We start from the raw sequence: 17,615 nt of genomic DNA, 5'->3' as shown, positions 1-17,615 counted from the left end.
CTTTTTTTTTTTTTTTTTTGGTGAAATTTAAGCAAGCGTGTGATTAAGTGGCTGGCTGGAGAATTAGATCTAGTGATAGTAAATTGATTTGGAAAAAAATTTTTATTTGCCGGAGATGTTTAGAAGAGGTAACAGAAAAAAAAATTTTTTTATGATAATTTATACAAAAATTTATTATATAATCATATCAGGCCTGATATGATCTGAAATGTCCATGTATAATTTTTTAAAGGTCTTGATATGACCTGATATGAAAATTGGCCATGTCAGGCCTGATATAGCTTGATCAAGCTTGACATGGCTTGATATGGCCTGAAATAATTTGATATACTCGTTTATAATTTTTTGATATGTTCTGACTTAATAGTATCAAATAAAGCCAAATCTGAGTGATAATTCTGTTAAAATTAATATATTTTTGGTAGATTTACGGTATAAATTATAAAGATGGTAAAATGTATAAATTTAAAAAAATTTTTAAAATTGCTCTTATCTAAAAACTCTTTAATTAATTTTGTACTGTTCAATTTTTTCACAAAAATTTTTTTCATTTAAGAAATTGATATTTTAGAATTTTTGTTTATTATTAAAATTATTTGAAAATTTTGGAAGAAATTTAAATAATCAATCAAATATTTATAAATCAGACAACATATTAGTTGTAACTAGTATTAAAAGTTTTCGATAGATGGCGCATAGCTGCGACATTGTTTCTTTTCTAGACACTTGACTTTGAAGTGTTAAGGTTCCAAAAATAGTAGGATTTTTGTATTCTATTACAGAGCGTATCTGTTTTTGAATAAAGTTGAATAAATAGCAAAAATCAATTTTGTTTAAACTACGAATTAGTGCCATTCATCTTGATATGGCCATATCAGACCTGGTCAGACCATATCAAGTCTGATATGGCCAATTTCAGAAAATTGGTTTAAAGTTGTAATAATTTTTGCATTGCCACTTTTTATCAATGTGGCAATGAAATTTTCGAAGACAAGTAATGAGATCGGGTTATTGCTGATTTTAAAACTAATTTTTCTAACCAGGTTATGCTAAAATGCAGTGCATTGACAACAAAAATGCATACAACAGTTAAAAAAAAGAATGCCCGTTAAGGTCAAAAGTGATCCTTTGTAAATGAGATTCAGTTTGAATAGGAAGATGCTGGTACCAATTTAACCTCAGTAACACGACAAGTTTAACTGGTTCGAGGTGTAAGGCCCGAAGCAATCTTAAGTTTTTACATTGCCGGTAGTCCATAGCTTCTTATTCACTCGCTCACATCTATCTCTACATCTGATCCCCGGTTTGCTACGTAGTATCTCTACTCAGCTTAAGAAAATATCTCACAAGAGTGAGAGACCGCGAAACTATCAGTACCGAGTACCTCGCAAAATGCTAAGACTCGCCTAATGTAGCATAGGAGAAGGAAAACAGGAAAATAACACGAAGAGGAAGAAGATGAAGAAGAAGAAGAAGAGGAAGAAGAAGATGATGATGATGAAGAAGGAGCAGCGTATCCAGTCAGCAAACCAAGTAAGCCGATGTATGCCCACTACAGCAAGTAAACTCGTAACCGAAGAAAAGGTGGTGGGCTCCTCGTAAACTGAGAAGCAGAGGAGGTGGAAACACAGCAGAAAAGAGAGATCGGCAGCACAGTTTCGTGGCACAGGTTCGCCGATCACACACTCTACACTCTCTATACAACCATTTGCTTTTACCATCTCGAGCGACACTTATACACTACCACAGACATTATCAACAAGCGTCAATATAACCCGTCTATATAATTAGTCGAGATCTTAGTCCCACTAAGTCCAAGTCTAAGTCTAAGTTTCGAAAGAAAACGCTTATTTCAAAGATACCTCTTTCGGTTCCGACGGATTGATCATCAGGATCACCTGACTGATCAGTGTCCAGTGATATGACAGTGGATTGATTCTGTGGCTTATTGTTTTATGTTTTAGTTTGTTGCTAGTTGATAGTTGCTGGCTGGTAATTTTCTTTTTGTGTGTCGTTTAAGTGCAACCCAGTGCTCATGTTACATGATCATCATCTGTTTGCGTAACAATATGGTCAATGGTGAGTAGATAATGCTTGCTCTCAGGAGTCAGGAGAGAGGCGAGGTTTCTTCACATTAGAATTGAAATTTTACTTTCGGTTTTACCGGAAAATTGCTCTGCGAATTTTATTTCCAGTAATCAGATTCGAATTTCCAGTAATCAGCGAGAGACATTCTATTGATGGAAGCAAAGTTTCCATTTGAGAAAAATTGATCTGTGGGTGTTGAAGAAATTTTAATAGGGAAAATTTTTGAGGAAGAACTGGAATTTTTATCAATGGAAAGAAAATTCGTGGATAGTAAAATTAATTTTCTCATTAGATCGTTATTTGGGTAGATTTTATCAATTTTTCTGGAAATTCAATTAATAGAATAGAAAATATCATTAATGGAATTAAGATTTTCAGTGAGAGACATTCCATTGATGGAAGAATAGTTTCCGTTTCGGGAAAATTAATCTTGGTGGGTGATTAAGCGGTTTTGTGGAAGAAAATCTTATTAATAGAATGGAAATTCTCATTAATGGAATTGAAATTTTTAATAAAAGACATTTTATTGATAGAAGAAAAGTTTCCATTAGAAAAAATTATTTTTTTGGGTGTTAAAAAATTTTTTTCGGTAAATTCTAACAGTATTTTTGTTGTGGAAATAAAATTATTATTATAGAAAATGAATTAATGGATAGTAAAGTGATTTTTCTTATTAGATTGCAAGTTTGATCGATATTATAAAATTTAGTGTCAATAGAAAGAAAATTCTGTTGATAGAAAAATAATTTTGATAATGGAATGGAAAACTTTCATCCATAGAAAGAAAAAAATTGTAAAATAGAAAGAAAATTCTGTTAATGGAAGAAAATTTTTTATTCAGACTAACAAAATTCTGTTAATAGAATAAAAGTTTTCATTAATAGAAAGAAAATTTTTAGTAAAATAAAAATGGATTTTATTAGACTTAATTTCAAATATTAGAGTAAAATTTCGTTTATAGAATTTAAAGTTACAGAAAAATTATTTTATTAACGGAAAACACTTTTCCGGTAATGGAAGAAAATTTTCATTTAATGTTATTTAATAAAAATAAATTTATTATGGATAATCATTTATTCTATACTAGAAAAAAAAATTATTTTTGGGTAAATGTAACTAAGAATTTAAATGAAAAAATTTTTCCAATTACTAATCACAAAATAATGAAATTCAGGAATTTTATAATAATAATAATAATTAAAATTTTTCCATTTAAATAAAAATTATACAATATAATAAAATAAAAAAATCTTATTTACAAACTATAGATTCCGAGGCCACGGTAGCCTTCTTCGAATAAATAAATATATAAATAAAATAAATAATCGGAAAATTAATTACTTGTTGAAGGGAATAAAAATTTTCACCTATCTAACTTTTCATTACCGAAACAACAAAGCAAAATAGATAACCACCCATATCTGAACCAAATGCATCCGATACTCGCGGTTAATTATGAGGCTCAAAGTGTGAGGCTGCTGTCCAGCACCTTGATTCTATCTCTTGAGCACCAGCGAAATGGTTTTTGTTGCGCGGCACGATCTAGATCGTTATCGATGCCCGAAGGGTGATGGAAACCTGGATATTGGTGTCTCGGTGGATCTTTGTGAAATTACAGGTTTCGCGATTGCTTTCGTACCCTTTTCTATTTTCCCTCTGACTAAATTATTAATTAAAAATCATCGATGTACAAAATTATATTCAAATTAAACGATTAAAAGCCACAGAAAAATTCCATTATCTCCATTATCAATGCAATAAAAATATGGCAACTGATACGGAGAACATTCTCAAGAAATTAACGAATCAATACGTTTATGCTCTTCAAGCAATAAAAAATTTACTGCATTGATTTTGAGTGTCAATGCAATAAAAATAAACTTAGTGGGAAAATAATCATTGTAATTTGTAAAAATTATGAATATTACGTAGATAATTCCAACGCAAAAATTTAAACCAACTGCATTGATTTTGAGAGTCAATGTAGTAAAATATGTATTGTGTAAAAGTGATATGTGGCAATGTAATTCTTAAAAATAATGAATACTAAGACATTAAAATCACTGCATTGATTTTGGGCGTCAATGTAGTAAAAATTTTTTTGGTCTGCTGAATTATAAAAATTGATAGATTATGAAATTTTAAACTGCATTGACTCTGTCAATGCGGTAAAAATTTTAAATTCAGCGGTAACTAAAAAAAAAAATTTCCTTGTAAAATTACTCGACGTTAAGCTGCAGAAAAAATAAAGATTTATGATAATAGCTCCTAAAAAAATTAATGACGTGTTTTAATATATTTTCGACAAATTAAAATTATTAAAAAAAAGTAGTGTCTCTTTTTCCGGTTGAAAGAAAAAAAAAGCTCTACAGGTATCTCAGTGTCTTTTTATATAAGCAAGAAATTAGTAAGGTGGAGAAACAAAAGCAAATAAAAAAATAACAGGGGGCGTTGTCGGTAAGCTAAACCAAAAGAATATAGTGGTGAGTTACAAGAGAATGGAGTGAGTAAGTTTGTCGGGTAAAAAAGTATTTTAAATGTATGGCGCCACGTTAAGCCGACCCGACATTTAAAATTTTTTCGAGTGTTACATTTTTAAAAATTATAATTTCCTCGAGCGAGGAAGTGGAAAATTAGTGTCATCGAAATCTTCAAATATATATTTATTTATTTATTTATTCATATGTATTTTTTTTTTTTTTTTTCGAGATAAGTAATACGAGGTAATATGAGGTTGAGGGAGTAGAGTGTAAGGATAAAAACTAATGAGAATAAAAAAAAAAAAGGTGAAATGGCGCCACACGTCCAGCCTGTTTTCGGTCATCTCTTGTTCGGCCGTCGGCGGTTTGTTTTTTTCTTTTTTTTTTTTTTTTTTCGTGTCTTCCGTATCAAGGCTACTACTAGTTTACCCACAAAATTTAAGTTTCTGATACCTTAGAATTAAATATTTTTTTGTAATTTTGAATTAATTGGTATCATTATTCAGTAAGTTATTTTATAGTAAACCGATTTTATTTGTTTATAAAAATTGTTTACTCAGTATTGATGTCTCCCTTCACTCGCCCGGAGAAAAATTATAATGCTAATTATAATAAATGCCTTTATGTAAGAGTGTGTAACTATGTGAGTGAGTGATACGAGTGCTAGGTTAGAAGAGGAGATAGGCATGCGGTGACCTGGGGACAAGAAGGAAGGTGTTACACAAATGTAGTAAGAGTTGACTTATAAAGTGGGAAAAGACTTGAACGAAGGTGATCCAGGCCACAAGACCTCTTACGATTTATAATACACATGTGTGTTAGCGTATATCAATATATTTAAACTAACCACGATTTTCTTGTGAGCGTCGTGGAAAAAATTAATTTTTATTAATTTATTATTCTGATCAGATTAATTCATTATTATGACGACATAATTTGTTAACTTTTTGAGTACTGAAAGAAGTTGGTTCTGAGTTAGTTGAGGACGCGGGCGACAGAGGGCCTTTTGTCGGATGTTGAGGTTAAAAACGTTTGCAGGAGAGGGCGTTGCAGTATCTGATGGCGCAGGCAATTAAGAATTAGAGAAAAAAGGCTACATCTTATTTCGCGTGAGGATTTTTATAAGGAAAATGATCGATTGGACAATTGAAGAATTGAAAAGAGATATATCCCGACTATTTAAAGAGTCCATGAAAAATTTTTGAAAAATTTTCCGGAGGTCGAAGAGAATGATGGAAAATAAAGTCTTATTTGCTGAGTTACTACTCACCGTCGGGATTTTTATCAGCGCGGGAAACATTCCAGGATTGTAAAGTATTGCTATTTTTTCCCCGCGAAATTGGTCATTGGTATTCTGGATGATTCCGAATTTATCCAGATTATTGAAGTACATTCCGTACTGGTGACACATAAATGTCGGCACATTCCAGTAAACTTTATAATCACGGGCTCTATAAAAATAAAACAGAGTTACAACCTCGCCTACTCCTCAGTACAAAACTCTTCCTATTTATTCCGCTTTCATTTATTTATCTGAAAACTATTTATCGAAAAATTTATCAAACCACCGGCGATTGTAATTGTTCGAAAGATTCCTTGCGGATCAAGAAAACCTCTAATTTCATTGTCCAATTTTTATCACCTTTTTTCCTCAAGTGATTGAATTTTCCACCCACTGATTTTTTCATCGCGAGTATTCTTTTTTTTTTTATAAAAACTAGAATTCGTAATTTTTGTTAAAAATTTAACCAGTTAATTTAAAGATTCTCCGCTGGATCAAACTTTTGAGTCCTTCAGTTGATCATTAAAACCCTGTAAATTAATAATCGTATCTCTTGATGAAAATCATACGAGAAAATTTCCATAACTTGAGTTAAAATTTTCCATAGTTAAAACTCTTGCCTTTAAATTCGCTCTAACCTATTCTGGTAGTTAATGATGCGCACACTAGAGAGCGCTTTAACAAATTTATAGATAATGCCTCAGATATAATCCTCTCAAAAATTTTACTGCCTGAGTGTCAGTAAACAATCCACTAAACTATAAAGAATCCACAATATTTAAAAGAATGGCCAATGAAAATCGCGAAGGAATCCGAAAAACTCATTAGCAGGACCGAAGTAGTTTTTTTTTTTTTGGTTAATTTCGAGTTAAAAAGGACATCGGTAACCGAAAGAAAACGGGACTGATGCCGAGGAGGTCCGGGTATGCATAGTACCCGGAGGCGAGAAGAGAAGGTGGCGCAGCAACAAAGAGCTTTGGACTTCTGATCAGTGATTTCAGGGCCGACCAGACACCTGATATTTATTCTTATTCTTTTTATTTTGTTTCTTTTTGCTCCTCTCAGCCTCTGCATCTTATCCCTGTTTTATTTTTCTTCTATTTCTTTTTATCCTATTTTTTAGTCAGCAGCCCAGAGAGGAAGAGAGAGAAAAAGAGTATCCGGGCACGAGGAAGATTTTGCGGGTGTAGAGATTTCAAACGTTTGACTTTGAATCATCTGCAAATTTTGACTTATTAACAAGTCGACGAGTTTCATTTTTATATTGAAATTTAATAATTGAATCGAGAGCTATGAATATAATTTAGCAGTACTATTTCTAATTGAGCATGGTAATTTATAAAAATGAGAGTTGAGAGCTTGACTAACTAGACAGAGTGGATTTCCCCAATAAAATCTACTGGATTTGTCGGTGTAATTTGATAATGCGTTAAACTGGAGAATGTTTAAAATTACTGTGTTGATAAAATTTCCAGCTGGACTCTAATGTTTATTTAGATATTTGTTAAACAATGTTAAGGACAGGAGGAAAGTGGGAACGAAAGTCTTATGAACGTAGCTCAGCGGTAAATAAAATAAAAAGGCAGATACTTGTCAGTTATTATTTAAATGGGGTTGTTTGATCGACAACCGAAGATAAATAATTATCTTGAGGAATGTTATTTCGATGATTGTAATAAATAAAAATACTCGATGGATTGAATGCCTTTGGAGAGCATAACAAGCTCTGGTAATTATATTTGAACCCCTTAAGTTGAGTTTCGATCACCGATTTTAAATATTGTTTAGCTTTTAATTAATACAGGCTTGATAATTTGTCCCAGTTATTTATCCGAGTTGTCTTAATTCATTTTTGCTTTAGCAGTCACCCTACCGGACAAATAAAATAAACTTTTAAGAATGCTTTTCAAATAATAAATGACTTTTCCGGTTATTTGGAGCTGCAAACACCCGCGGTTGATGTCTTTCTAATGACCGGGGGTCATTTTTTTGATCAACGTGTCGCAGAAAAATAATCAGAGAACTACTTCTGGGCATTAATTACCAAAAATATCCAAGGGATTTATCAAATTGCTAGTTTTCACTTATTTTCATTAAAGTCATCAATAAATTATTAATCATTTCATTCAAATAATATATTCCAATAGTTATAACTTATAACTCCAATAAAAACCTAACAAAATAGCGGGAACAGCTAAACATCTCATGCACTTCTTACCCAATAACGTTTAAATAAGAAATCAAAAAAAAAAAAAAAAAAAAAAAAAAAACTAGTAACAATAATAATGGTGAGAAAAAAGAGTAAATGTAAGTCCTTAGCCGTTTTTTAATGTATCTTAAATACTGATCTTAACACCCTGTTAAAACGTGTGAGTTACTACCTGTAAATAATTTTGTTGAATACAAAATTAACTGCGTCCAAACAGTGGTATGGCAGTGAGTTCTGAGAACTGATTGAAAAAGATGATAAATAAATTAACTAAAAAAGTATTAAATAAAGTAGAATGCTCGAGAGTTAACAAACAATCCGAAAACAAAAAAAAATAGTATTTATGTCCAAGGAATTCCAATAAATTGTTTTTAATAACGAATCTTGGAAATAACAAACTGCTGAGAAATCAAACTGATGAGTGACGTTTTGGATAGCTGTTTTTTTTTATTTTTTATTTTTATTCTTATTCGAGCAAGTTTCACATCGCTGGACAGGAATTGCCGCGGTTTGTTTGAACAAACTTGTTTCGTTGTCTTATTTCTGAGGCCTGTGGCTCAAGAAAACTTAAAATTGTCATTCCTCGGAGAAAATAATTCTTTTGTTTTTTCGGACTATTGTTTTGCGGCTAATCGACGACTAGTTGATTGGATTCGTGATCGGGATGAAAATATTTTATAGTTATAATTATACACGGAACAGTTTTTTTAAATAAATAATGGTACACATTCGGGTATTTGATCGATATTTAAAATACTTAATTAAATAGCCTAATTATAAACGTAAGAAAAATCAGTACATCGTGATAGTAATACGGCAATATGATTATTAGAAAATTTTATGTCGATCAAGAATTATAGAAATTTTAAAAAATTTTTTGAATTCGGGGAGTCGATCTGAGTGTTTTAGAATTTTTGGCGTTTAATTTGGAGGTAGTTCCAAAATTTGACTTGGCTGCGGGGTAAAAGCGCTCAATCAATAGTTTGAGAACCTAGGATCGAGCCTTGGGCAAGGTTCGTTTTTTTTTCAAGTAGATTCTTCATGGACCATTTTTCAAGTAAATATTCAATTTTACAATTTTTATCTATTATTATTATTAAAAAAATTATTCAAAGTGAAAGTATCGGTTTTTAATAAGAGTGCAGAATTTAGAAAAATAGAAGCTTTTATCAATAAATTATAAATATGTCAATGAATTTATCTAATAGCCCTGTACATGAGTGTTTTATCATTAAATTTGAATAGTATCGGTTTATTCTTAATACCATAGTGAATATTGTACGACCAAGTCTTTTCAAAACTTCCCGCGAGTATCACATGTGAGTTCTTGATCACAAAATGGAGTTCTTGCTGTGACTCAATCACATAATCGTCGTCTCCAAACTTAAACGTCATATGCCCTCCTTGGTAGTCCGAGTAACTTTTTGAGGATGATCATCTCTTTTAAAAACTTGCCTCCAGTTGATAACCATCGTAACATTTTTACCAACTGTTACAAACCCATTATCACAATTTTGGCTCGAATCCGAGCATTGACAATCAAAGATCATGCCATGATCATCGTCGTCTTTTATCCTAACCTTCAGTGTCTTATCCGTTAGATTTAGAACTTCCATTCGCATCACCAACCCATTGTCAGTGCACACCCCAAACTCCGTTATTTCGCTCTCGCCAAACAGACTTCTAAACTTGTAATTGTTCTTCCAGTACAACACTCGCCTTCCCTCGTCCATCAACGTCCCAATATGCGAGAACACTGTATTGGGGTAGTTATATTTTTCTTCCCTATATGGTTTAAAGGATTCAAAGTTATCGCTGCCATCTTCATTATAAATCACACCTGGCTGCATCTTTATATTCTGCCAGGTCATGCTTTTATATTTCTGCTCGACACTTTTGAGGTACAGCTTCCTCATCTGAATCCACCCTCCCGCCAGCTCGAAATCCACTTGATCGGATTCATACCCCGCTATGTAAAAGCGTTGGACGCGAACCCAGAATGCAAATTTCGCAGATTTAAACACTCCCAACCCAGCAACTGGGAAGATTCCAACATCCAGCCCAGCCTTCCGTTGATAGTTTGGCCAATTCGTCTTCAGAGTCTTGGTGATCCTGATATCAGACTGTCGTCCAAAGAGGCCAAGGGGGATGATATCCATCGATGGGTGAAGAATCTTGTCTAATATCTTCTCGGTGACTTCATCGATGTCTGCTTCGAAGCCCAAAGCTCTGAATACTGAGGCGTAGAACTTTCCGGACTCGACTATGGGCCAGTAGGTTGCTACATCATTAAAAACACAGGATTTTTCTATCCAGATTCCATTCGGAGTTAGTGTGCCAATGTTCTTGAGGAATTGGACCTTCATAATTTGCTTTAATGTTCCTATGTAATTTGGTTTTGTCTCCTTGACATATTTTTCTAATTTGTTGAGAAAATTGGTGACCAATCGAGGGATAGCTATCCACGCATGCTGGATGCCCACCCGGTGATCCCACTTGAGCGATTTCCACAAAAAGGGGGTAATCTGGCAGATTCTCTGGTGGCAAATATTCTTGATAAGTTCATTGGGGCTGAGTATCTCGAACATGGCCAGCATGCGGGTTAACCTCACGCAGAAGAAGTAGTACTTCTGATTCCATTCTGTTGGGAGCGTAACTATGGCGTTTCCGTGCGGTAACTGCTGGTTAATCTTAGAAATCAGGTGCTCTACGATTAGCAGGTAGTTTGGCTTGTTGTCGTTAGCATACTGATGCAAAAGAGCGATTCCAAAAGACGTGATCTTCTCCATGTTTGGATGGTCACCTAGAGTGAAGGAATCTTTGTAGACTTGCTCCATGCTATTGATATATTGGTCTGCTAGCGGCTGGTATTCGGGTGGCATATTGTAGATGTTCTTCAGGGAACGTTGAAGGCGTGGAAGAACTATTTCTTTTGACTCTAATCTAGGTTGGAGTTTTTGAGATTCATTGAGTATTTGAGGTTCAGCTGGGGATGCATCATCTTGTATTTCAGCCAGCATCTGGCTCTCTAAATTATCCGTATTTGATAGCCTTGAGATAGGTTGTTGAATGGTTAATGGTTGATGGGTATTCTGAAGTGAATGTAAATCGCTCTCATGATGGATAAGTGCTTGAGGCTCCGTTGATGTCCTGGCTTCTGGGGTTGGCAATTGTTCTTGTTCTTCCGGGACTGGCTTCGGAACCTCGGTTAATGCTGGCACGATTACATGTAGAGTAACTAAAGTACCAACAACAATAAACATTACGATTGCTATAATAGTAAAAATCATGATTGATTTTGTCTTAGATTATCAAATTTAAATATTTGTATACTATAATAAGCAAAAAATTTAGCTCTTATTCATTCTATCGTATTAAACATTTTGTCTGAGGAAAGAGATACGAAAAAATTAATAGAAATATTTTTAACAGAGTTGAAGTTCCTAAAAAAATATTTTATTAATTTTTTCGGATTTCTAAAGTTTTGTTGGGCTTTTTTGAGGTTTAGTCATTGACGCAGATAACCTGCGCAGCTTTTCTAGTTCCATCTACCGTTGCCAATTGTGAATCTATCATTGGTGCCCAGTTATTGGTAAAATATAAAATATTCTTGAATCAATCTGCCTTTCGGCAAATTGTGAAATGAAAATAAATATTATTTTGTTTAATTACAATTAATTTTTTTCGGCTGACAGAAAAATGTTATGTCCTTTGAGCAACCATAAATAATTGAGTTTTTAATTGGTTCTTTTTTATGATTCACGCATCAGAACGACAGAGGGCGTTCGAGTCGTATGAAAATATACTATCAGCGGGAAAATTTGAACAAGCTTTAAAATTGAATCGTAAATAAAATGAATTTCTTGTATTTAACTCGTTATTAAAATCATTTTTTTACTGCAAAGTTTAAAATTATTAATAAATTGAAAATATTATTAAAGTTAATATTTAAAACTTATTTTAGATCAAAACTTAATGCATGTCCATTTGAATTTACTAAACTATTTTAAATTTGCATTTGTTTGTAATGATAAATTATATAAATTAAAAATAATATATGATATTTCTTAACCATTTTGCCCGCGTGCCTTTATATGTACATGCGAGTCTCGATGACGTAATCCAACCGGTCGTCGAACTGGAACCACGAATGGAAGTCCCGGTATTCGAACCGGCTCCTTTTCATTCATAAAAAAAAAGCTCCATGATAATAAAAATAATAACAACAACAATAATAATTATTATTATTTTTACCATTAAAAAATCACGTGTATCAAATTGCATAAGCCTTTCACTCGGAGTTTCAAATAAAAAACAAATTTTTTTGCACAGAAATGGGATCGAACTCGAGTATCAGGGAATAGTAACCATCGTCCTGTTGAATTTGACATTATTGCAAGCTCACCGTGAACATAAGGTCCACAACATAGTTCTGTATCCGGACAAGCACAGTTGGTGCAAAACAACTCCGATAAAGCAGGTAGTGACTTGGCCGCAGTGTTCGTCCCAAGAATTGGACAACAATGTTTGTGTTGGAGCCTGCTTTTCATATATGGTTCCTCACAGTGAACCCTCCGCCCCCGGGGACTTGATAAGGCCCTACTGCGACTCATGTCAGCCACTTGACAGCGTTTGGCATACGGTAAGTTTTAAGAATTTATACAGAGAAAATTTTTATTCAAAAATTATCGGAAAAATATTGATAAAATTTTTTTAATAATTATTCATATATACAATGTAAAAAAATATAGAAAATTATCATTCATTTTTACAGTTTTATGTTAATAAAAAAATAAGACAAGAAAAAAATTTAATGAAGCGGTTTTTTTTTTTTTAGTTAGAAGTTGAATTTTACCCAAAATTTTGGTTGTTTTTGGCCTGCCAAAATTCGATTTTTGACGGTGTAACCTTTCGAAATATGAAAAAAAAATCGATTTGTTTTTAATTTCACACTAGGTGTATCCTTTAATGACTTTAAGAAATCAATTTAATTAAAGAATTCATTAAACATTTAATCTTGGTTAATTTAAATCTTTTTTTTTTTTTTTTCAAAGTATAAAACTTATAAAATTTACAAGAATGCAAGAATTAAAAATTTTTTTATTTTACTGTAAACTCCGGTAAATGTAACTTTGATAAAACCTTAAAAAGTACCCTGATAGCCAGCGCTTTCTCAGTAAGTGTTGACTTCCAGCAGTTACGGTTAATTTATACATCAAGTTGGCGGTAATTCTTCTTTCAACAACAGTTGTAAGCAAATTGACGGAAATCTACGGCCGCAACTTGAATACAAGTTAACAATCAAACTTGTAGTTAAATTTCCTTTCAACTTTACTACAATTTGACTGAAATACTTGTACAGCAAGTTTTGACGTCTATTTGCAGAGTAAGTTATAGGTAACTAATAGGTAATCGCTCGCTTTGCCAACTCTTTCCGTCAAGTTTGCTTCAAATTGCGGACGTAGATTGACAGTAAGTTATAGGTAAGGTGGCTATCAGGGTAATGCTGTTATTACTAAATGGTAAAGTAGAACTCTAGATTACTGTCCGGTAATTTTTCCATGAATTCAACAATAAATTTAAGAGAAATTTTAATGTAAATTTTTATCCAAAAATAATTTGTCTGATTTTTTCCAGGTGACCTTGAACTGCAAGGACGAAGACAACAACCCAACGACGATGCTGAAGAAGGTGCAAATAATAACAAACTGCTCGTGCAGTTCTTGCATGGAAACATCGAAGATCAAGCCTGACTATAACACTCTTCTTCATTCGCTAGCTGATGATACCATTGAGGAAAACGTGAATCACGTCCATGAGACCCCGGACCTGCTCCTGAACCCGAACCTCAACTCTTCAAGGAACGTCACCAAGGACGGAGTCGAAGCTAATGAGAGGTTTATGCAGTACTTCAAGTTGTTGAAGGACTCTGAGAAGCTGGACGAGGCCAACGCCAAAGAGCGCCTCGCAAAGCTCGAGGACAACATAGACCTGGAGAATTTGCGCGAGCTCCTGAAAAAGCAGTCTGGAGGAGCACCACAAGCACCACCACCACAAGATCGTCGTTGAGGAGAACCACGAGGAAGAAACGGGCCCTGCTGGTGATTCGGGTTTAGAAACTCATCGGGAAGCTGACCCAGATCCGGAGATCGGAAGCGAAAATCATCGTCATAGCAGTCATCATATAGGGCCGCATCACTCAATTGTTCTCGAGCCAGATGTTAAAGAAAAAATTGACGTAGAACCTCATTACTTGCATCCCGCGGTTGCCGGCCAGGAAATTAGTTATCATGACAATGTTCTAGTGGACAAGACTAAGGAAAAGAAAGATTTCTAGGGTTAAATAGGGGAGAAGTTGATTTTTAGGGGATAGTACAAAACAATTGGTTGATTGTGGTAGAAATTAGATTGGAGAGGAGAAAGAGATGAGTTTTCTCCAAGAAGTTTGCTAGTGGATAGATGAAGACAAAATTTATTAAACGACCCGTGAAAAAATTTCCTGAGGCAGTCTGATATGTATGTTCATATATGATTTTTTATAAGTTCTTATATGGTGTAACATCAAAATTGGTCATAGTCGCCAGATATGGGCATATCAGAAAATATGTGATTCAAAATGTCAATATCTGATCTTATATGATCGAAAATGTTCATATCTGACCTAATAGGGTCTAACATGTCCGCATGCAATTTTATCTGACCTGAAAAGCCTGCTACGAAAATTAGTCACATATGGCCATATAGGGCTTGATAAGTCCTGATATAGATTTATATGTTTATATTTGACTTATATGGTCTAATATGACTAGATCTAATTTATGACCCATCCCAAAATGGCTTGACGTGAAAATTGGACAAATCTGGCCATATCTGGTTTGATACGTTCTGATAAGAGTTAAAATGTTTGTATCTGATCTGATATTGTCTAATATATATCTATATCTAATTTTTAACATGCTTTGACATGATCTTACGTAAAAATTGAATGTATCAGGCAATATATGGACTTACTAAACCAGATATTGATCTATGAATACAAAAACTACCGATAGATGGCGCATGATCACTGAATTGTCTCCTTACAAGAGATTTAAGTTTAAGCTAATAAGTCTTAAGATAAAATCACTTTTTGACCCTTCTACGCAGCTTATCTCTAATTGGTTTAAAATTTAATGAACCAATATTTGTAAAAAAGATGTAAATGTCAAAAATTATGAACATATCAACCCATATCAAAAATTTTTGACGGGAAAGTTAAGAATTTCTCGGATTTATAATGTTGAATTAAGAAAAAAATTATTTAACTAAAATATTATATAATATTTATTGCATTAATTTTTTTCTGCTTTATAATTAAAAATTGTATAAGTATATTTTTATCAATAAAATAACAAAATTATTCCTTACTCGCACGCTTAATTTCTATATAAAAAAAAAAAAAAAAAAAAAAACAACACCGAGCTAAATTTTGAGTCACTCTTACCAGTTCAATAGTTAATGACGTTTGCGCCAGAGGGCGCTCTTTCATAGGCGCGCTTTCGATTATCCGAAAATTTGAATTGAAACAAAACGATGCCAAAAAAATAGTCGATAATTATCAATTGTAATTAAAAAAATTTAGATAACTTTATTTTTAAAAATCATTAATTTTATTTCCATCTCAATAATATAATTAATTATTTATTATCTCTGCATACTTATTACACCCTTTTTTACTTTCATAAATTTTTTTCTTTAAAAAAAAATGTTAATACGCAGTTCTACTAACTTTCACCCAAGTAACTGGATTTTGCCTCTACTGAGTATAAATAAGTGTTTACAGATTTTTTTCGGTAGTTTTTAAAAAAAAATCCAATGAAAATTTTTAAAAATTTTAAATAAGATAAGCCGAGTATAATCTGATAAGACAAAGTCATGAAAAATAATTTCAATAATGTATAAATATATATATATATATATATATATATATATATATATATATATATATATATATATATATATATATATATATATATATATATATATATATATATGATGAAATACTAATCTTATATGTGTGTAAAATATAAGTAAATACTTCCATTAAGTAGAGAGATAGAGGTTTTGCGAGTATACATTATATTTATTAGGGGGCCTCTGCTTAGTTGAATAAAAGTCCAATCAGTTGCGTGTTGACACTTGATGAACTATCGTGTGGCACGTTAAACATTTAATTTTTAACATGTGATTTCCATAATGGCGAACGGATTTTCGGCAATTATTTAGTATACAATATGCCGATGCCGTAACGCCGGGAATGGAAGTAAAATATATCTTCATTTTATTTATTGAGAGGTAAATTAATTGCTCGTGTTAAATTGGTTAACAAGTGGTTTGTTGTAATGAATTTATGGTGACAAAAGAATTTTTAGACTGTGATATACCAATTGTTGACTAAATTTCAGCCCTTGAGTTTTTTTTTTTTTTTTTTTTTTTTTTTTTATAGTTTGCGATATGGATATTATGGACGGTAAGACTTTTATTACTTTTCTTTGTTTTAAAGTTTCCATTGTTGCAACATGCGAGATAATTTCGTGAATTTAAAAGCATTTAATTAATTTATTTTTTTATTTAAATTGTTGCATATGTCTCCGATTTAATATTTTCGTACAAAATTCGTAATTTTTTTTTTTCAATCTCTAAAAATATTTTTTTCATTTTATTTGATCCAATTATCAATTTTTTTATAATAGCTGCAAAATAATGTGTCTTATTTTTTATTTAATTATTTTACTGCGTTATTAATAAAAATTTTTGGCAAAGATTTTCATTGAAAAATTTTTATTCTAATTATTGAACCTTAAATTGTCAAATATTTAATTTTTGTTAAATTATTTAACTGCACCACTAAAATTTTTTGGTCAAAATTTTTATTAAATAATTTATCTTACAATTTTTGAGCTCGCAATTATGTAAATTGTCAAAAATTTGAAGTTAAAATTTTTTTAAATTATTGTAAAATAAAAAATATTTAAATTTTACAATCATGATTTATAAATTTCTAATAATTTAATAGAATTTATTAATAAAATAATTATTTATTTTATTTACGGTAATAATTATATTTGTTGTGTAAAGTAAATAAATGTATTGTAAATCGTGAATTGGTATGTGTTGAAGATAGTCGTCTATTCCCATGAACATATATAGTAATAGACATTTTGAAGTTAATTGAGATCAATAAATTCTCGGCTCATTAAAGAATAATAGATAAGATAGTCTCGGAAAATAAAAAAATTAGTAGAATCATTTTAACAATGTATGTAGTAAGAAACTAAGTGGGTAATAAAGAATTATTTTGTAACACTCAACTAGTGCTCAATAAACAAAAGCCATTATTCATTGGTTGAAGATAAATGATTTAATTTAAATAATGTCAATATTGAATTAACTTTTTACAATTTTGAGTGTAATAATTACATCATTCTGCTACACACAAAAAAAATTTTAATAAAATATTAAAAATTACATATTAGTGATAAAAGTTTGAGAATTTAGGTAAAAAAATTTATCACTC

At 31.9% G+C, this 17,615-nt stretch overlaps 2 protein-coding genes across 2 annotated transcripts; one reads left to right on the top strand and one right to left on the bottom strand.

Annotated features, from left to right (window-relative positions):
• Positions 1-9,270: 9,270 nt before the first annotated feature.
• On the bottom strand, positions 9,271-11,430 carry LOC141525887 (uncharacterized). Its single transcript, XM_074240576.1, has one exon. The coding sequence runs from the start codon at positions 11,347-11,349 to the stop codon at positions 9,451-9,453; it is 1,899 nt and encodes a 632-aa protein (XP_074096677.1). The 5' UTR covers positions 11,350-11,430; the 3' UTR covers positions 9,271-9,450.
• A 741-nt stretch (positions 11,431-12,171) lies between these two features.
• On the top strand, positions 12,172-15,745 carry LOC141525878 (uncharacterized). Its single transcript, XM_074240568.1, is given in 4 exon segments — positions 12,172-12,176; positions 12,392-12,701; positions 13,697-14,083; positions 14,085-15,745. Coding segments are annotated over 4 exon segments (1,014 nt in total). The 3' UTR covers positions 14,397-15,745.
• Positions 15,746-17,615: the final 1,870 nt, after the last annotated feature.

The sequence above is a fragment of the Cotesia typhae genome, unplaced genomic scaffold (assembly GCF_013202065.1).
Source record: "Cotesia typhae breed Kobodo isofemale line unplaced genomic scaffold, CoteBio_Ctyphae contig_276, whole genome shotgun sequence".
Classification (NCBI taxonomy): domain Eukaryota; kingdom Metazoa; phylum Arthropoda; class Insecta; order Hymenoptera; family Braconidae; genus Cotesia; species Cotesia typhae.
The sequence above is the reverse complement of the archived record's forward strand: the minus strand, read 5'-3'. Positions and strand labels throughout refer to the sequence as shown.